This window comes from Elgaria multicarinata, chromosome 3 (genome assembly GCF_023053635.1).
Source record: "Elgaria multicarinata webbii isolate HBS135686 ecotype San Diego chromosome 3, rElgMul1.1.pri, whole genome shotgun sequence".
Taxonomy (NCBI): domain Eukaryota; kingdom Metazoa; phylum Chordata; class Lepidosauria; order Squamata; family Anguidae; genus Elgaria; species Elgaria multicarinata.
The window spans coordinates 56,342,163-56,363,763 of NC_086173.1; the positions used below are offsets into that span (position 1 = coordinate 56,342,163).

The 21,601-nt window shown below is 44.1% G+C and overlaps 1 protein-coding gene across 1 annotated transcript in view; it reads left to right on the forward strand.

Moving 5' to 3' along the window:
* The first annotated feature begins 239 nt into the window (after window positions 1-239).
* LOC134394710 (sulfhydryl oxidase 1-like) overlaps window positions 240-21,601 on the forward strand; it is a 31,627-nt gene continuing 10,265 nt past the window's right edge. Inside the window, exons 1-8 of the mRNA XM_063120381.1 lie at window positions 240-592; window positions 2,909-3,009; window positions 4,883-4,931; window positions 9,101-9,206; window positions 9,782-9,869; window positions 11,859-12,004; window positions 14,920-15,057; window positions 17,451-17,580. Coding sequence (XP_062976451.1) covers window positions 316-592; window positions 2,909-3,009; window positions 4,883-4,931; window positions 9,101-9,206; window positions 9,782-9,869; window positions 11,859-12,004; window positions 14,920-15,057; window positions 17,451-17,580 — 1,035 coding nt within the window. The 5' untranslated portion in view covers window positions 240-315. The remainder of the gene's footprint in view (window positions 593-2,908; window positions 3,010-4,882; window positions 4,932-9,100; window positions 9,207-9,781; window positions 9,870-11,858; window positions 12,005-14,919; window positions 15,058-17,450; window positions 17,581-21,601) is intronic.

The following is a 21,601-nucleotide window of genomic DNA, read 5'->3' on the forward strand; positions in this document are numbered from 1 at the left end:
AATGCTTTGCGCATTTCGAGCAAATGTTTGGCCAGGCGCTAGGCAGTGGACGAGCTTCTGGCATCACTCCGTTTTTTATTTTATTCATTTTTTTGAGAGGGGGCGGTCAGTAAGCCCCCTTACTGGTTGAGCCAGCCCCCTTAGCTACTGTTTCGAGAAGGCTCCAGCAAAAGGGGGTTGGCTTATTTGGAGAGCGGGGAGCCACTCAGGGGTGGGGCTTGCGGGTTTTATTAAGGCCCCTTGAATCTTTCCCGCCACCATTCGACCACTGGCTCCCCCCTCCCTTATTAATCGTCCACGCTCTTCCCCACCGACATGCTAAGGTGGCTCTCCCGAGCCCGGCCAGGGCTACCGCCACCCGCTTGCCTCCTCCTCCTCGCCGCCTCCGTCTCGCTGCTTTTGCCACTTTCCCAGCCATGTGGCTTCATCCAATATCAGCCCCACGACCTGGCGAAGGTGCTGGATGCAGACACGCTGCAAGCCAACATCTTTTTCTCCCGCAGCGCCTGGGTGATCCAGTTTTACGCCCACTGGTGCATCGACACCGTCGCAATTGCCCCCACCTGGCGAGCGCTGGCCAAGGACATCAAGGGTAAGTACTCATGTTGGATTTCCAAAGGGTGGGACCATGAAGGCCGGCTTGCTGCCTGGGAAATGGAGCCCTTCTCTGTCACATTCATCCTCCAACATCAGAGGTGCCCTCGGTGGCTGAATGAGAGTCAAGATATTCTGCATGCTCAGAGGTGCTCTCTATCTTTATAATTGCTTCACAGGATAATCAGGATTGTGCCTGCAATTAAGCTTTGGTTAAAGAAGCTAAGGTTGCCACCCACCCAGCCCCCAACCCCAAGAGAACTGGGCTGCTGCTGCATCTTCAGAGACACTTAGCTACATATTCCCTCTTCTCACTCAGTGCTTGGGATGCCAGCATGCTCTGTCCCTTGAGATTCCATTCCAGCACTTGAGGACACTGCCATGTCTCTTGTTTGAATCACCCCTTCCATTTGCTTTGCTGTTTGAATAAACAATCCCAGTATTAGCTTGCCCTTGGAGTGGTCCTTTGTTTGTACACCCAGGGATGTAGCCAGTAACGCTGATTGCTATATTTTCATCTACTAAGGATATAGGAAATTCCTCTCCATTATCAGAGAGATAGACACACACATACCATTCACAGACGGCTCCCCATTCCTATGGACAGACAGACGTAACCTCCCCGCATTTATCATTTATTTTTGTTCCCTGCCTCAATCAAAATGGAGAGGTGGGTAAGAAATAATTTATTATTATTATTACTACTACTACTACTACTACTACATGGTCAGACTTCCATTCACACAGAGAGGCACCCATAATCCTTCATATAGACTGTCACCCTCCCTCTGCACACAAACAGGTACCCGCTCCCATTCCCACAAGCAAATATTCAGGCATTCTCTCTCTCTCTCTCTCTCTCTCTCTCTCACACACACACACACACACACACACCCTCTCTCCCTAAGGTGGTGGCTCCTAATGGAGACAGTTTCTCTCATCACTTACTGTAGGAAAGGTGAGTGAGAGAAGTCCCCCAGGAATTCCCCCCCCCCAGGTACTCTGGGCAATGAAGTGGAACATGGGAACTGAATGGGAAAGAATTAAAAAGATTTTTTTTAAACAGTATGATACATACTCACCAACCCACTACACCCACAGAGGCCAGATCTACACCAAGCAGGATATAGCACTATGAAGCAGTATGAAAGCAGTATATAAGAGGCAGGATCCACACTACTGCAAGATTTCACAGTATTCAAGTCCACAGTATTCAAATCCACAAGATCCTCTTACGTTGGTCAGGCTAATTGTCAATTGCAGCCAAATCCTCGTCCTTTAGAAAGTGTTAACAATGCCGGGCGCACATATATGAGAACCCTCTGTTTGTTGCTGCTCTTTCTCAACTACTTGCAATTGCAAAATATCAGGGGCATTGACACTTCATGAAGGTCTGGAAAGTGCTCATGGTAGTGCTGAGGTCCAGGAGTTGGTGGACTAATGCACACAAGCATTCTCCATTGCACTTTGGCTGGATTTGCGGAAGATCATAACATGGGAACTAAAGGTCCAAACCTCCTCTATCAATTACAATGGACTTCATCATAAGAACTATGTTTACAAGGCATTGAGCCCCACCATCCCAAACACCTCAGTCACACTACTAACAATTATTACTTCTGCCACAAGTTACCTGTGCAATCAGTTTCAACGTATATAAACTCTAATTAGAAGTTGGGAATTTATTTCAAATCAACATATGAATTTCAGCCTTGTTTGCCTCCTCAGATCTTCTTCTTTGCCCGTTTTGGCTGCCATTTTTCCCCTCCTCCTCTCAAATTCCACCCTCTGCCTTCTCCACTCATTCTGCTGGGCCACGCGCTCTTTCAAACTGCCTTTGCTTTACTTGGTTTAACCGGCTGCCATCTCAGGCTCTTGTTTACTTTATTCTTATGGCCCTGGTTCTTTTCCTAAACTGCTCTTCCTCAACCTGCTGCCCTACGAATGTTTTGGACTTCAAATCCCATTAGCCCCAGCTACCATGGGCAATGGTCGGGAATGTTGGGGAATTGTAACCCAAAACATCTGGAAGGCATTTTTTGTCAGGCAGGATCTGAGCAGCTCACACAATGGCTGAAAATTCCTTCTGCTCATCTCTCTGTGACATTAAGGCAATTCAGCCAATCAATTTCTGCCAGTAGCTCCACTATCAACAAAAAAATACACCAGGGCTAATATTCTTGTGTGCTTGTTTTAAATTTTGATTTGTTATTGGTTGTTCTTAATTTGTCTTTTGTGAAAGAATAATCAGCTATAGCTTATTCAGTCCTCCCCTGTCTAACCCATGTGACTTCATGTATGCTTCTCTTTTCAGATTGGAGGCCTACTGTGAAGCTGGGTGTGATAGACTGCGGTGAGATGTCCAATAAGAAAATCTGTTCAAACTTTGGAATCACTAATTACCCAACTTTGATGGTAAAGTTTAAGGAAAATGTGGGGATGACAGAATGATAGGCCTAGTTCAGTGGGATCCTCCTAGTGCTTTATTTACTGCCTTCTGCTGTAATATAGCATATGAGATGATAATTCAATGTCCAGTTATTGTTCAGGGTTGACTTTTCTCTCATTATGTTTTTTTCTGTTTATTTACAGAACCCTGCCCTCTTTTGTATCTGGTCACTCTAGTATAGCTCTTGCAGCTTTAACTGTTGTGATGAAGGGGGAATTTCACCAGGTGCTGCTGAATGCATACAAATGGCACCTGCTGAAATTCCTTTTTCAATACAACTGTTAAAGATACAGAAGCCCCGTCCTTCTTTTTAAATGGTCACCATACTTTGAATTGCCCCCACCTACCAATGCTGGCCATTGGGCCCATAAAAGACTTCCTGGTTGGGCTGAGACCCTATTGAGCAACAGCAGTCTTCCAGATTTTGATGTTTTTTATTGTGTGCTTCAGCTCGGACACTTGGCCAGGTCTCTTAGCTCTGATTTCTTGGCATAGTTCCTGGTCCCCCTCTGACAGCTGCCTGTGGCTCAGTCCTGACATTTCAGCATATGTAGTTCTTGAAAGATAAAGTGGCCGCCTGACCTACTTTACAGAGGACAGTCCTCTATTTGAAAGGCTGCCCAGCCCAAGTCCAGTTTAAAAATCAAGATCCATAAAAAGAGAAAGTAGCAAGAGCCTTGAAGTAGCCCATCAATTGTTAATACTTGGACAACAGACTGAGCAGGCTCACGGGTCAACTGGTCACAGGGCATCATCAAATGAGCATTTTATTGCACGCTCATTGCTGGGCACTCAAGGATTTTCGTGGGTCCCTCTCATGACATCATCTGCCTCCCACGCGCCTCCCGCCTTTTCTAGACTTCTTCATGCAAGAAAAAAAACCACCCCAGTAAGTCCGACTTAATTTTTGAGATGGAACTTGCTGCTATCTCCTGCTGTGTGCAGGAGAAGCTGAGTGATCAAAACGGCCCACAGAACGGGCCACGTGCAAGTTTGCCGTAAGGAAACTCCATTTCCCCCTATGTGATGATTCTCACAGTCTCCCCCACTATGATATGATGTATTTTATTCCAATTCAAATTATAGTAATGGTTTCTAAATTTGCACCTCTACAGTACATATAAATTAGTGTACACAGATATTATGCCTATCTCTGACCCCTCCAGCCCCCTGTTTTGATAGTGCATTTCCTTTTTTCTTTTTGGTGATGCACATAAGGAGGCATGTCCTTAAGAGTAGCTCAAAAATACAGCTATACCTGTTTCTGTTTCTCCTGCTCACTAGGTCTGAATACCCCCTATAGAAATAGGTTTGTATAAACATTTCAAGCATAATCTCCATTTTTTTGTCATGATACTAGGTTTGCAGCCTGGGCTAGACCAGACAAACATCTGGAATGTGCACCACCACCCCCTGCTTGGCCCCTACAGCTGTAGAAATCCTACACTTCTTTTCAAAGTCCAATGTGTAGGTGTACGACCTTCAGCATTTGCATAAGATCTGTTTGTTCACCAGGAGTTGTGCCAGGAGGTGATGTCGAGCATAAGTTGATTCGTGCTTCTTTGGCTCTGAGGGTTCACTTTCTCTCTTTTTTGTTTATTTTCATCTGAAAAAACCTACTCAGCATGTTCCTAAAAGCTTCCAGGCAGCATCTAGTTAAATTGTAACAATTTAGCTCTCACATATCTGGAATTAGGGTTCAATAAAGGAACTCTCGCTGTATAGTCTATTCGTGACTTTTTAATCCATCAGCTCATCTGCCTACCTAATGTATGTAGTCAGATGAGTTATAGTGATCTTTAACTGTGAAAACTGATATTCTGATCTGTTTCCTTCCAGTTTTTCGAGCCATTTGCCACGTTTTCTCGTCAAGGCATAAAAATTAATGGTATGTATCCTAAAATGAATTTTTATCTCCGGCCTTAGCTAGACCTACCTTTTATACTGCAACGGAGGAGGGTAACGCGAGATCACTCCTCTGTTTACACGCAACACGTGATGACCTCAGGAGAGGCATCACGCCCACCTTTTTTTTTAAAGGAGCAGCAGTGCACGAATGCTCGTGCACAAAAGATAAGTTTTTTTTAATTTAAATTATTTTCCCCACTCCCCCCATCCTACCCCGATGGGCGCAGCGCGGCTCCCGGCTCCATGTGAGGAATCGCGCGGAGCCGGGTCAAACCGCGGCAACGGGCCACACATTCCGCGGTCTCGGGCTCAGCCCGGGACCGCAAAAAAACCAGGGCCAAAGGGGAGGGTGAGATCTCGGGGCAAGGGAGGGATCATCCCTCCCTGATCCCAGAATCCCCTGTGCGTCATGTGGATGCACAGGGACGATCCCGGGGTTTGCCCTGGGATAAAGCCCCATCTAGCTATGGCCTCAGTTAATTTTCTACCTACTACTGAGGATCCTATGGGTGCCTACTATTCTTGTTGTTTCTTGTTTGGTCACCAGTTGAAATAATAAAATATCTCTCTTCAATAAAGCAGTCACTTGGAATTAATTCATACTCTCATTGGGGGGTACAGAGATTCATATATGTAAACTCCCCCAATCCATTTCTAAATTAATACAAGCCATGGGGACATAATTCTAGCCCTTATAAACATGTTTAAGAAGATTAGATGTGAATTCTAGTCCTGATGTGGGCATTATAGTCACACACACACACTGATTTGTGCATATGTTTTGATAAAACTATGTATCCTATATTGTTTTTTATAAAAATCTAGCATTGACCAATGTGTGTGGCTGGGTCTGGTGATTCTAGATATGTTGTGATGCTGAGGAGCACATTCATGGTCTCTTTAAGTATATGTACACCTTAGCCTTAAGATTGATTAATGGTGCAGAGAAAATTGGGGGCGGGGGGGAAGCACCTGAAAGAAAGAAAAGATAAAAAAACCTAAAAGTGATGCTCAAAAGAAAGATAAAAATTTATTACTATTTCAACATTTTTTGTATTTTGATAACTGTCTTCCTTATGGTCAAGATGTCTTCCAGTATCTTCCTCTAGAAAAGTAAATTCCTTGAGGAAGTTGATTTAGCTAGTGTATGATAGTAATGTACAGGAAGATTCCTTGAGGAAATAACTTATCCAGATGCTTTATTTTTCTAATATTAGGCCACTATAAAAGGCATAGTAGGGTGGCCAGTTGCAAAAGAGGACAGGGCTCCTGCATAGCTGAGTAGAAGAAGGAATTTCAGCAGGTGTAGTTTGCATGGGAAGCAAAGTCCCTCACCAAAGGCTTCTGAGTAAACTTAGCAGTAATGGAATAAGAGTTGAGGTCCTTTTATGGATCAGTAACTGGTTAAAGAACTGAAAGCAGAGAGTAGGAATAAAGAGTAACTTCTCCAAATGGAGGGAAGTAAATAGTGAGGTTCCACAGGGATCTCTATTAAGACCACTGCTTTTCAAACTGTTCATAAGTGATTTGGAATTAGGAGTGACCAAGTTTGCCAATGACACCAAACAAGAAGGGATTATTAAGAGCTCCAAAGGATCTCTCCAAACTGAGAGAATGGGCATCCAAAGGCAAATGTGGGTCAATGTAAGCAAGTGTAAAATGATGCAAGTTAAGGCGGGGGGAAAAAAAGACTCTTGTAGAGCTGGAAAAAATGCAGAACAGTTAAACTACAGTGATCAAGGGAGTGGAGCATCTCCCCTGTAAAGAAAGTTTACAACAGCTGGGATCGTTTAGCTTGGAAAAAAGGAGGCGTTCAAATTATGCATGGTTTGGAGAATGTGGATAGGGAGACATTTTTCTCCCTCTCTCAAAATACTAGAATCCTGGGTCATCCCATGATGCTGATTGATGGGAGTTTCAGGACAGATCAAAGGAAATACTTCTTCACACAGCACATAAAACTATGGAATTCGGTACCACAAGATGTAATAATGTCCACCAATTTTGATGACTTTAAAAGGGGATTAGATACATTTCTGGAGGGCAAGTCTATCAATGGCTACTAGTCCTGGCCAGTAGGTGGAGCCAGTCAGCAACTGGGAATGCTAGTTGTAGCATCCCATCATCTAAAACAATCACTGCAGGAGCACATATAGCGTTTCCTCTTTCTCTAGCAGGCTCGAGTTGCTTTTTTTTTTTTAGCTCCTTATTATGACTGGGCTTGTAAAGCTGGAGGCCAGCGCATAGCTACCCTCTCTTAGAAAAGCCCAGCAGCCGATAACTACACCTGAACTGGATCAAGCAGCTATTTTCCCCTTAAATTGTCCCATAGTTTGCACAGTTCTGCTCAAGAAATATCTCCACATTGTCTCGTGCTCTCCACGTGAGGAATCCCCATGCAGGAGGGAAAAGGAGGAGTGATAATAACTTATCAATAAGGAAGGGACTCCACCTGCTTGCATGCAGAAAGTCCCAGGTTCAATCCCCAATATCTCCAGGTAGAACGGGAAAAAATCCTGTCTAAAACCTGGGGATATGCTGCCAGTGAGTATAGACAATACTGCCCTGGATGGACCAATGACCTGACTCAGTGACCGAGTTCTCATGGTCACAGCAGGAGATCGGGCTTATTTCCCCCGCTGGGTGTGATGGTGGAATTTGCTTTATTGTCCTTGCTACCATGGGTTGTTGTGTTGTGTGAACCTGGATGGCATAGCTTGTTGGAGTGGGCTGCAACTCTCAAACAAGCCATGGGCTGTTGCTGGTTTACCACCCAGTCCAACAAGCCATGCTGCCTGGCTTCCCATAATTCAGCCAGCCGGGCACCCATGGTCACCATAGAAAAATGCAGTGTGACAGCCCCTGCAGCCACAGTGGGTTGTCATGTTGTGTGAACCAGCCCAGCATGAGGCAGCTTCCTATCAGCTATATGGGATACAATTGGGAGTAGTTCACTGGCTGTATTTTAAGGGTATTGTTGCTTTTGCAGCCTAGTGCTATCTCATATCCAAAAGACAACAGTAACTTTCCCACTAAACTCTTGGTTCAATCCCAAACTATGGATTGTGTCACCTGGGGCAGGTTAAATGGTACTTTCAGAAGGTCATGCCCTTGGAAAATGATTTGCCACTGCTGCTGCTTGAAGACAAGCACATACTGGTAGTCCCCCCTCCTTCTCTGGCCTTAGCTAGACCGGGCAAAGCCCCGGGGCAAACCCCAGGATTGTCCCTGTGCGTCCACATGACGCACAGGGGATCCCGGGATCAGGGAGGGATCATCCCTCCCTTGCCCCGGGATCTCGCCCTACCCTTTGGGCTCGCTTTTTCCGTGGTCTCGGGCTGAGCCCAAGACCGCGGAACGTGTGGCCTAATGCCGCGGTTTGACCCAGCTCCTCGCAATTCCCCACGCGGAGCCGGGAGCCATGCACAGGGCGCTGCACCCATCAGGGGTAGGGTGGGGGGAGTGGGAAAAGTACTTAATTTTTTTAAAAAAAGCTTAACTTTAGCGCACAGGCATTCGTGCGCTCCTGTGTCTTTAAAAAATAGGGGAAATGGCAGGTGCGACGCCTCTCCTCCTGAGGTCGTCGCGCCTCACATGTAAACGGAGGAGGGATCTCGCGTTAATCACAACGCGAAATCTTCCCTCCTCTGTCACAAACTATGAGGTAGGTCTAGCTAAGGCCTCTCTCTCTCTCTCTCTCTCTCTCTCTCTCTCTCTCTCTCTCTCTCTCTCTCTGCCTCTAATAGGAACTCTGCAAGTAGCAACTAGAGGAAAATTGTGCTCTGTTTATGTCTGTCACATCATTGTGTAGAACAGCTAAGTGGGTTGTCTTTGCAAGACAAGGGAGTGTTGTTGTTGTGTGAAGAACAGGGTTAACCCTTATGCCGAAATCTGTAAAATCTGTTCACCTGACACACAGATTTGGATATACAGCTGTAAGCTGTGTGTATAAAGTTTAAAAGCTGTTGTGGGAGCTCACATTCAATTGTTTAAGAAACTCTGCCCTATAACAATCATTGGGAATGAGAAATGATAGAACCTGCTGTTTTTGGTAGTGCATGGTAGCTCTTTGTCAGTGGCATGTAAGATTTATAGTGCACTGTAGCTGACCTGGGTGTTAATCATAATATGCATTCATTCCTCACACAGAGACTGGGGTTGATCTGAAAAGTCTGAAGGAAGCCATAATTACACTTGTAGAGAGTCATGAAAAAGCATTCTGGTCCGAAGATGCCCCATCACTGAAACCAATCAGGTAATGTAAGAGAAGAACATGACAGAAAATAGAATACTTTAGGCAAGTTCCAAAAGTGTATTTTCTCTCAGAATCTGAATTTCTAAAGGCTGTTTAGTTCTCTCTCACTGGGCTATACATCAGCCTATCAAAACCAGTTAGATGTACAAATTAATTTTTATTATGAAATTTCAGCAAACAAGAAAGAGATAAAAAATTGTAGGTATATGCATGCATATATGGGGATTTTTTAGGAATTATACATAAACTTTGACAAAAGCAAATATCCAAATAAGTTACCAATCTCAGGTGGTGTCTATTTGCCACCCATTCAAATGTTGAAAGCATTGTAAGATCTTCAAGCCATTGCATCATTGGAGGTAAGCCTTTTTTCTTCCAATGTTATAATATTAGTCTTTTAACTGTCAAAAGGGAGTGAAAATCATTTGTTGTTATTGTACTTTAAATTTCAGGAAGCAGGTAGATAATTTAGTAAATATAAAAGACTGTTCCAATACAAAGATTGAAAAGATGAAAGGATTTATCACAATTTTTGTTCATGATACGGGTTTTGTTTTGTTTTTTGTCATTTGTAGTGCAGCAGAATCTATTGGCTCCTTGAAGTTCCAGGAAAGTAATGTGGCTCTGATATTTGAGGAAGAAAACTCGCTTTTGGGCAAAGAGGTGACTCTTGATATTAATAAAAGCATTTCAGCAGGCTTGCAAAAAGCCACTTGACTGTTACCTGTGGGAATGAAGACTGGGGGCCTTGCTAGACCTGCCGGATAAGCCGGCAGGGAGGAGGGGCGATGGCGTGCTAGAGTTAGCACAGGCCGTCGCCGGCTTCTACACACACGACGCGACGGGGCAACGGGAAGCCCTGTAGCGTCGGTCAGGCAAGGTAAGTGGGGCTTTTTAAAAAAAATTAAGGGCCCCCCCGCTCCACCTGCCCCTGATCCCCCCCACACACAATTCCTGACGCCACCCCCCCCACCCGCTCGGCCGTCCTCCCCCCATCCCCGATGCCCTGTCCCCGGCTGTCCATCCCTCACCCCCATCCCCTGTCCCCGGCTGTCCGTCCCTCGCCCCTGTTCCCGGCTGTCCGTCCCTCGCCCCCATCCGCCATCCACGGCTCTCCTTCCCTCGCCCCCGTCCGCCATCCCTGGCTCTCCTTCCCTCTCTCCTGCCGGGTCCAGCCTTCCCCCCCCCCGCCCCTCTCTCGCCCCCCTGGGATCCCCCCCCAGCCCAATGGGCACAGCGCTTGTATGAGCACTGTGCCCAGTCCGTGGCTTTTCCCGGCTTCTCGCGAGTAAGCGAGCAGCCGCAAAAAGCCACGGACCCTGCTAGACTTTCCGCAGCCCCGGCCATAAGCGAATTTGCTTATGCCGGCTTAAGGCAGGCTTCAGCGCGGCCTGACCCCGGATTCCCCTGTGCATCATCTGGATGCACAGGAGGGAAACTGGGCCTCACACCGCGCTAACGCCTGGTCTAGCAAGGCCCTGGCTCTCAGGCTATAATGGCTAGATGCAAAAGAGGGCAGGAAGTCCTCTTAATAGGGATGCAGACCTTTTAATAGTGATGCAGAGGAGACAGTTATAGCAGTTGTGGCTTTCATGTCAAGCAGTACCTGCTGAGATTCCATCTTCTGCATAAATATTAAAGATGTAAGAGCCCAGCCTTCCTTTGCATCTGGCCGCTCTACTCAACCAGATTGTGACAATTTACAAAACTTTTCATTTTATACCACAAATGACTTCAGTTGCGTATGTAAACAAACCAGTGAAGAAAAACAACATGGTGGGCTTGTGACATCTGAGAGCATATTTGCAAAGTTGCATTATGGGGGTGCTTTGCATCTTCTCTCTGCTGCCTTGCAGAAGGATGCCTCTCTGTGGGAATACGGCCATCAGAAGGGTGGAAGGAGGAGAGATTAATTCAAAAGCCTCTTTTTGTGTAGTGTTCTTGGCAAGTGCTGCGTAAGTAAAGGAGCAAAGTTCAAACCACCCAGAGAGCTTCAGCTGTGGGGCAGTATATAAATGTAATAAATAAATAAATAAAATGTCTAGGGGATTTCTGGGGCTGCCCTTGTGCCAGGTTCGAAAGCTGAAGCTAATATAATATGAAACAGCTTTGATGTTCTGTGAGACTCCTAACTATGAACATATTACACCGGCGTTAAAATAACTGCACTAGCTGCCTACGCTTGAATGGCCCAACAACAACAACATCCTTTGCCTGCTACCCTCAAAGGGGGTCCACTTGGAGGGCCTGTTGCTGTGCATACTTTGCATGCGGAAGGTCCCAGGTTCAGTCCCCAACATCTCTAGGTAGGACTGGTTAAAGGCCTGCCTGAAACTCTGGAGAACCACTGCCAGTCACTGCCAATAGTACTAGGCTAGATGGACCAATTGTTAGACAGCTTCCTATGTGCCGTGTAGCAGGAGGTGGTGAGCTCCCCCAAAGTCAGGAATCCCCAGTATCATTTTCCATGCAGGTCCTGGGAGTTATAGTCCCTTTATAGTCAATGTGGAGCAGAAGCAACGTTTTCCACCATGTGTCATGAAGGTTACAGTGCTGCAGTCAGGGTATTAGAGGGGGACAGATGGCATATAGCTATATGAGAACAATTCTATTCATAATCATGACTAATGTGATATATACCTCTGATCTTAGGTGATACTAGACCTGTCCCAGTTGGGGAACATTACCATGAAGAGAGTCTTAAAGGGTGATGAGAAGATAGCAAGTGGATGTGATGTCTCCACCTTCCCTTCTCTCTTCTTGCTTCCAAGCAAAGACTCTTGTGTGCCCATCCTTTCGTGAGTAGCTGCTGTTTTTGCTTTTCTTATTTGCTGGTTTATATAACAATGTTTTTACTGTGTTTGTATAATCCACAAATGTTTTAAAGCCCCGTGCCTATTCGCCATTCCTACAACATCGCCCGGGAACTGAGGCTCACAGATGATGACTGATAAAGGCTCATCCAAGGGAATTTGCATGAAGCCCATCAAGCACACGTTGCTGTGAAAAAAACTCCATCTTTGTGGGGCTTGGATAGCATTGCTGTGCAAACCTCATAGAAATTATTGTTATATTTGGTAGATTCATGTTTTGTTTCTGAGTACTCCAGAATATGAACTAAATGATCTGAATTTGACCAAATTCTAACCCTGTAAGAAAGTAGGCACATTAAACATTTTTTTTTCAAAGCTATAGTTAATTAAAGAGGGGAATGGATTATTTCTTTACTAATTCTGTTTTTTATTAAATTTTAAAGAACATAGTTATTTATTGGGACAAACAGGAGATCCATGGCATGCCTTGGTAGTCTGGTTGGTATTCAGTTGGGACTGGTCACCATTAAATAGTAGCACCAATTACATGTTTGGCTCTGCATAAAAAATTGAACCCAATCAGAGAGAAGCTATGCCATGAAAAGCTCTACCCTTTAGACACCAGAGCTCTTCCAAATGTTGCCTGTTATTTTCCAATACACTTGCATAATCATGAAAACTAAAAATAAATGCTTTGGAAAAAAAGTATCTTTTTTGTAACTTGCCCTTCCTACGGAGAGGATGGGGCTTATCCTATTTTATCCTTGCAACAACCCTAGTTAGATAGGACAGATATGCCCAAGGCCACTGAATGAGCAGGGATTTAACACACATCCAAATTGGACAATCTGTGTATTTTAACTGAAACAAAGATCCTCAAACTCCAAATCAAGCTCCAGATCTGGCCTCCATGTTAGGGTGACCTTATAAAAAGAATGACAGGGCTCCTATATCTTTAAGTTATGTAGAAAAGGGAATTTCAGCAGGTGTTATTTGCATGCATGCAGCCCCTGGTGAAATTTCCTCTTCATCACAACAGTTAAAGCTGCAGGAGCCCTGCCCTCTTTTGTATCGGGTCATGCTAGGCAGGGCTCCTGCAGCTTTAACTGTTGTGATGAAGAAGGGATTTCACCAGGTGCTGCTTGCATATGAATGACACCTGATGAAATTCCTTTTTCTATACAACTGTTAAAGATCCAGGAGCCCTGTCCTCCTTTCCAGACGGGCACCCTATTCCATGTAAAATTGAAACTATTACTGCAATAACCCACAAGCCCAGTTGATCAACAGTGATGAGACAGCCCAGCCAGTAGTTGGAATAACAATAACAAAGCCTTTGCTTGGCGTGAGTCTCCTGGAATGCTGTTGTGAGTGTAATGGATGTTGTTGTTGTTGTTGTTGTTATATTTATATCCCGACTTTTTAACAGTACTGATGGTAGAAAAGGAGCAGACGCATGTGGAGTGGGAACAAGCAAGGGAATTTACACAGTGTTGAGGATGCCGGAACATCTCTCAAGATTTTGTTGTTTATAGCCAATGGCCATCACAATACAAACACAAAGCATACAAGTATAAAACAGAGAAACATTTGATACAAGAATACAATAAAATGATCAGGATTTAGAACATTCCTCCTGTTTAACCCCCTTAGGATTTGACAGTGGTATGGTTTAGAAAGGCTGCTCTTATTTTTCTTGCAGCTAGCGCAAAAAAAGCTGTCCTATAGCTGATGAATTTGTCCACATCACCCAACAGCCATCTAATTTTAAAATTGTCTGATTGGCCTTCTGCGGTGGTCTGGAAAGAGAGAATAAATTTAGCCCTGGGTTAATAATATAATGGACAGTATAGGAAATAATGTATGAGATCTTCAATATGTCCTGCTTCACATATGCAAAAGCGCTCTTTTGCAGGTCTATTAGAAAATCTTCCAGTCGGATACTCCATGGACATCATTTGAAATCTGAGCTGGGTAAAAGCATGCCTAATGCCAGGACATGTAAGAGCCCACCTGGGCGACTGATGCGAGCTCAGGTGGAGCTCAGTTCTACAAGGCTGGATAAACCCTTCTTTCTGAGGTCGTACCAACTCCCCCTGCTGCTTCTGCACACAACCTGAGAAGAGCTGTCACTCAGAGGTGGAGCTCAAGAGGAGGGGCTGTAGCTCAGTGGTCCACCAAAGGCTTTGCAAGCAGAAGTCATTTGTTCAGTCCCCAGCATGCCAGAAAGCCACTGCCAATCAGTGTCGACAATACTGGGCTAAATGGACCAAGGCTCAGGCTCAGTATAAGGCAGCTTCCTAAGGTCCAGTTTAGACAGAAAGTAGGATAACAAACAAGTCACCATTAGCCAGAGATAACTTGTTTGACATATGCAATGTCCTGCAGAAGAAAATAGTTATTACTGGGCCATAAATAGGTAACTGGCTCGACATTTTTCCTGTTTCTTTTCATGGATTGTAGCATGTATCCTCTGGCTACTGCAGGTCAAATCAGTGAGAGTTGTGGGTGAGATTAATATTGAGAGATTTTTTTTAGGGTTGATGCAAAATCTTTTAAACCCAGGAATTGGGGTTCCAGCACTATAATTCTGAGTAAATTACTTTTGAGATCATTGGTGGCATTTGTCATTTTGAGAGCTGATTCCTTGAGACAAAATTCCTTCCTTTCTTGAGACAAAATCTGAAATGGTTTTGGTTGTAGTGCAGAAGTGATGCAGCTGTTTGCAAAAGTGCATGTTGACGCTCTGAAAAAGTGCAGTTTCTTCCTTGAATATCTTGTATGTGGGTTAAACAGATTTTCTGACAACTGGAGGGGCTGTTTGATATACTTTAGTTTAGAAGTTTAAACCTGGCCATTGTCTTATAAGAGTCTCACCTTATATTTTACTTCCCTTACAGGGGAGACATATCGAGAACCAATTTTGTAAATCAACTGCTGAACCTACCTGGGGTCTACAGAAAAATCAGCTTCACAGATCCTGAGCCACCAAGTGCAGAACCACCAATTAACCATACACTTTGGAAGGTGGCAAACAAGTGAGAACCAACGTAGCTGCTGCTCTTTCTTTTTACTCTTCTCCTCTCTGCATTTATGTAGACTGGCCACTCTCAATACTCGATTACTGCATCAGGCACAGTTTTGAGAGAAGTGGAAAATAAAGTCCAGCCATGGCTCAAGAAAGTATATGGCAAATTTTAATTTTTTTGCAATGGCTGCCACAGTGCATGAGACAAGTCCTGTACTTGGGAGTGATTGAATGGGAGCATTTTGATGAAAGAAGAATGGGGGACAAGAGACTTTTCTATTAACCTCCTAACCCCACTATCCCCATTAGTGGCTGTCCTTTAAATTTACAACACTGCAGCTCCATTGAGTAACACAGAACAGGTAAAAGAATTATGCAGAGGCACTAATCTTTGTAAGTTTGCCACAGAAAATTTTGTGGAGCTGCAAGAATACTACCATTTTTTTTCTTTTTTCCTTTCCAGGATAGGTCAATGTAAATAAAGCTGCTTATCTCAGTTGGGATGTCAGCTAGTCTAGAACATACATTCTTTTGTTTATTTACTTGATGCTCTCTCCACTCTCTTATTTTCCTAGACTTGGGGTGAGAGAATCCTAAGACCGACAGATTAATTACCAAGGCACAGCCCTTTAGTAAACTCTTCCCAGCCATTGCAGAGCAGAGCCTAATCTGTTGCATCTTTTTCCTCCCTTACAACCAAGTATGTAGTATTTACAAAGGATGGGGAGAGTGCGACCGTATTAGTTCTAGACGTCACAATATTTTTTTTAAGTCATTGACCATGGTATCCTGCTGGAACATCTATCTGGGATGAAAGATAGGGGTGCATGGTGCTGCAGGGGCTCCAGTGGGGGAGGGAGGATGGACCCAGAAGGTGGCACTGGCAATTTTCTGTTCCACCCCTCAACCACTGTCGTTTGGGGTACCTCAAGGTTCAAATTTGCCGCCTTGATTTTATTTATTGATTACATTTTTCTACTGCCCAAACTTCTGTACTATTTCCAAACTTATGTAGGAGTAGTACACAAAGCATCCATGGTTCAGTTGAGGAGGAGTTGATGACAAAAGTATCAGACACAGTAAGCCTATATGCACCAGTTGCTATGGAACATGGGTGGGAGGGTGCTATTGCACCCTGTCCTGCTTTGTTGGTCCCTGGCCGACAGCTAGTTGGCCACTGTGTGAACAGAGTGTTGGACTAGATGGACCCTTGGTCTGATCCAGCATGACTCTTCTTATGTTCTTAAAAGTCACAAGCAAAAATGACTTGTTTTTATCACTGGGATGAGCGAGAAGGAGGAGGCAGCATAGGCTTTCCGGCGGCCATTAGGCTTGCAGGACCTGCCCCCTCCCATAGCTTCCAGTGACCAATGGCAGGTTGCCTTCCACCCAGGAATGCCCCCTGGAGCAGCACCCAAGCAAGGACAGATGGGGAAGAGCTGCACTAACCTCACTTGGCCAGGAAAAGTTTTTTTTTTTATTTATTTATAACATTTTTATACTGCCCAATAGCCGAAGCTCTCTGGGTTAAATCCACTCTGCATCTTTGGCCTTTTACCCTGGGACGGCTCCAAATTGCCAGCTGCGTCATATAACTGATGCAGCATGGATTCAGAGCTACCTCGGGCAAAGACAATGTATAGACAGCCCCTTGTCAGATGCATGGGGAGGGTGGGCTGTAGCCCAACAAAACATGTTGCAATACATTCATTAGTCATCAGGGGTCCACAAACTTCACTTGCTATTGTTTTTTTTCTCCAGCAGATGAACATGGGTGGCTTCTGGTGTATGCTTTGGAGTAACTCTCTAAACCCCTGATCAGGAATTAGTTTTAATGGAAATCCACTTTGAGTATTGGGGAATCAAAGGTCAGAGTCTCCTCTCCCTTCTCTTGTGGATTGTCACCATATTCTATTTATTTATTTATTTATTTCATTTTTATACCGCCCAATAGCCGAAGCTCTCTGAGCGGTTCACAAAAATTAAAACCATGAAGAACATAATAAAACAACCAACAATCTAAAAATGCAAATATGAAATACAGGATAAAACCAGGATAAAACCATGCAGCAGAAGTTGATATAAGATTAAAATACAGAATTAAAACAGTAAAATTTAAGTGTAAGTTAAAATTAGTTGTTAAAATACTGAGAGAATAAAAGGTCTTCAGCTGGCGACGAAAGGAGTACAGTGTAGGCGCCAGGCGGACCTCTCTGGGGAGCTCATTCCACAGCCGGGGTGCCATTCTGTGGCAACAGCTGCTAGTTCTATACACACCCTCTTTCCTCTGACATGACCATTGGTGGTGTTGAAGAGGAGGAGGATCTGTCCCTTTGAATGCCAGTTGCTGATTTGTGCAGTGTAGCTAATGTCTCTCTCTCTCTCTCTCTCTTTCTGCCACAGGTCAAAGATATACATGGCTGACCTAGAGTCTGCAGTGTTTTGTAGCCTACGGCAAATTGAATTACGATACCCTTTCCTTGATAAAGAGACATTTGATACATTGAAGAGTTATGTCAATGTACTTGACAAGGTAAGCACACAGGATCCCACTGCACCTTCTCCCTCACCTGACTCCTACACACATGTGTACATGTCTGCTGTTGCCATGTTTAAACTTTTGCAAACACTATTAATTACGTTCTGGGTTTTCTCATAGTTTAAAAGCCTCTTGTGAGTTATCAATTTGTTCTTTTGCTCAGAAAAGTAATAATTATATTTGTCCCGCTGTAAAAACCAGTTGGAGTGGGAAAAGCAATTTCCTTGGGCAATTTGTTCAGTGGTGTTTAGAAACAGTCATTAGGTTTGTAAAACATATGTTTGCGATGATGTGTTGTATTCCTGGGTAACTGTGATGGGGCTTGACCTTGGATTACCCTTATGGCATGAACTCCATTATCTAGTGCATAATTTGGAGTCTGGAATCTGCACATTATTCTTCCTTAAAATAATTGGTTTCTTCTAGTAGGAAAGTGCAGTGGATTTGGCCTTTTGGACCAGTTCTATTATTTCCCAACTCAATGCCTGCTTCCCTCCAAAGCAACCATAATCAAAGCAGGACTTGCAACAAGCTTCATTAACCATTTGGTCTTTGGAGACATAGTTGTTCTGCTTCTGAAAATACCATCTTTTGCTTTTGTTTCTGTAAACAGTAATGAAAGAGGGAAGGAGTGGGATTGAGTGACAGGTCCACCTTCAAATCCTAGAGCACATTTTACCAGGGGCTTTCCAATCACTACTTCGGGGGAGAGGTGTGAATGGTGTGAATTATAATAGTGTCTGTTATTTCATTTCTCTCAGTTGTTAACTGTAGCAAGTTGAAGGAAATAGGAAATGAGAGGTTCTGGGTGGAGTTGGGGGTGGAGTGGCTTTAAGTTCTAAATTCTTTAATTATTTCAAATACTGTCCTTTCTCCTTGTCAGATATTACCTGGATCCTTCTCTCAGACTTTCTCCTGCAGTGAAAACTCTTTCTTTGATAACCCATTCTTCCCGTCCTACCACATTTATCTATTAAAAAGCCTTCAGCTGCTTTTCAGGTAGCATAACTCCCTAGCTCCTGCACTTATCCTACTCAAACTTTGCAGGTTTCTTGCCTGGGGACACCTGTATGGCATTTGCTAATTTCATACAAATTGTTCAAAAGCAGTGAGGGAAGGAATGCGAAGTGAATCACTCCCAGAATTTGAGGACTCCCTTTCTACATAAGCTGCTGCTCCTATACTTCCGTAACTTTGCAGGTTTCTTAATTAAGGGAAGCTCTAGAGTGTCTGTTATTTTCAGAGCAGTGATGCACAAGGAAGCCCTGTTTGGATACCATCAAAACGTAAGCACTGCTCTTGCACAAAACCCCCTGCACCTAATCATCTGAGTCTTGGCAGGCTGGATCCTCTCTGCAGGGTCAATTACCTTTGCAAATTTCTTCCAGTTCTGCCAAAACATTAAAAAGTTGTCAACAGTTCCCTTAAAATAAACCCACAAGATATAAAGGTGCGTAGCAAAAACAAGAACAATCTGAATCTATTTTTATTACTTTGGCAGTGTTAGTCCTCTCCAAGGGCTACTATGCTTGCAAATTTCAAGCAATTCTAACAAAGAGAAAAAATGTTATAGCCTTTTCTTTTTTAATATCTTATGATAGTTAGCAGAAACAAGTAACAAACACTCAGATTTCTGAATCTCAACTCAGTCCAAGCTGAAACAGACCATTTTTTGAATGGGAGACAGGCTGCGTTCAGACAGCATGATAGTCAACGGTCGGGTAATAATCAATTTGAGAGTTGTTTATCTAGAGGGTACTCCCTACACAACATGATAATAATCAACTGTGGTGTGGATTAAGATCAGCATTGAGTTGACTATTAGTCCACACTGAGGCTCACTCATCCCCCACCCTCCCTCCCCCTCAGTCCTCCCACTAGTATCCCATCAGCCATTGCTGCCGAAAAGCTATCCTGCCAGGTGGATTAGAGCGGCAGCCAATGCTTTGACCGCTCTTGTCATGCAACTCTGTGGCTGACAAAATAACCAACAATGGCCAAGGAAGTAACCAATGGTGCCCTCCACACAACACGATAACCAATGGTGGTTCAAGTAGCCAACCCTGCACAGGACTGGTTATTTGTGTTGTTATTTCAGTCAAATAACCAAATGTTAGCTAAAAAACTCCCTCCACACAATAAAATAACCCATGGTGGGTTAAATAACCAACTGTCAACTATTTAAACCACCACTGGTTATCATGCTGTCTGAACCCAGTCAGAGTCCCATCTTGCGTTGAGTGCAGTTTCTAGCCCTCTTCTTTTGTGGGTTTCAAAAGTTTGAATTTTCCACTATATAATTTCTTTTCATATCTTCAATTTTGTTTGATTACTCATAGATCTATATTAGCTTTCTAGAATCCATCCTATTTTTCTCTGTCCATAACCTTTTCCTCTGAAATTTTAAATTCTGCAAAATCAAATAATCTAGTTTGGAATGGAAAACACAAATTTTTATTTTTATATTCTGTTTTGTGCTCGGAAGCTTAGTACTCTTGGTAAAATATGAATGATTTAGCACTGGATATGAGCAGCCCAGCAAGACTGTCAATTTACAAACCAAAAGCAACAAAATGTGTTGTAGCACCTTAATATTAATACATACATTGGTTTTTAAAATGTAAAGAAGTGGGGTCAAAAGGCCATCAAATCCAAGAGCTATATTCTGTGAAACTTCTTCACAAAGCACAAATGTATACAAAATTTCTTCAACAGCTCAAATGTATACAAAATGTATATGAGCTATACAGTGGAATTTTACATAGAACTGTCAGGCTGTAACTTTTGTATTTCACCCACTTGTTTACAGAACCATTTTTCTATGGGACCTTTCAACAGTTAAAAAAAAATCTGATTTCAACTAGAGTTAAGGTTATTTCATGTTGACTCAAGTTCCATAAAGCCAGGAAATTGAAAGCTAAGGCCATACAGGTGTCCCCAGGCAAGAAACCTGCAAAGTTTGAGTAGGATAAGTGCAGGAGCTAGGGAGTTATGCTGCCTGAAAAGCAGCTGAAGGCTTTTTAATAGATAAATGTGGTAGGATGGGAAGAATGGGTTATCAAAGAAAGAGTTTTCACTCCGCAGGGATCGGTCTTGTCCCCCATGCTGTTTAACATGTACATGAAATCGTTGGGTGCGGTCATCCAGAGTTTTGGACTGCGCTGTCATCAGTACGCTGACGACACGCAGCTCTACTGCTCCTTTTCATCCTCATCAGGTGTGGCTGTGGATGTGCTGAACCGGTGCTTGGCTGCGACAATGGACTGGATGAGGGCTAATAAACTGAAACTCAATCCAGACAAGACTGAGATGCTGCTGGTGGGTGGTTCCTCTGATCGGATGGGGGGTGTTCAACCGGTTCTGGATGGGGTTGCACTCCCCCTGAAGGAGCAGGTTCGTAGCTTGGGGGTTCTCCTAGAACCATCTTTGTCACTTGAGGCTCAGGTGGCCTCGGTGGCACGGAGTGCTTTCTACCAACTTCGGTTGGTGGCCCAGCTACGCCCCTATCTGGACAGGGATAACCTAGCTTCAGTTGTCCATACTCTGGTAACTTCCAAATTAGATTACTGCAATGCCCTCTACATGGGGCTGCCTTTGAAGACGGTCCGGAAGCTGCAGCTTGTGCAAAATGCGGCGGCCAGATTGATAGCTGGAACAGGGAGGTTTGAGCATGTAACACCAATTCTGGCCCGCTTGCATTGGCTGCCTATATGCTTCCGAGCCCAATTCAAGGTGCTGGTCTTAACCTATAAAGCCCTACATGGCTTGGGACCACAATACCTGATGGAACGCCTCTCCCGACATGAACCTACCCGTACACTGCGCTCAACAGCTAAGGTCCTCCTCCGAGTGCCTACTCCAAGGGAAGCTCGGAGGATGGCAACAAGGGAGAGGGCCTTTTCAGTGGTGGCCCCCCGACTGTGGAATGATCTCCCCGATGAGGCTCGCCTGGCGCCAACATTGTTATCTTTTCGGCGCCAGGTCAAGACTTTTCTCTTCTCCCAGGCATTTTTAA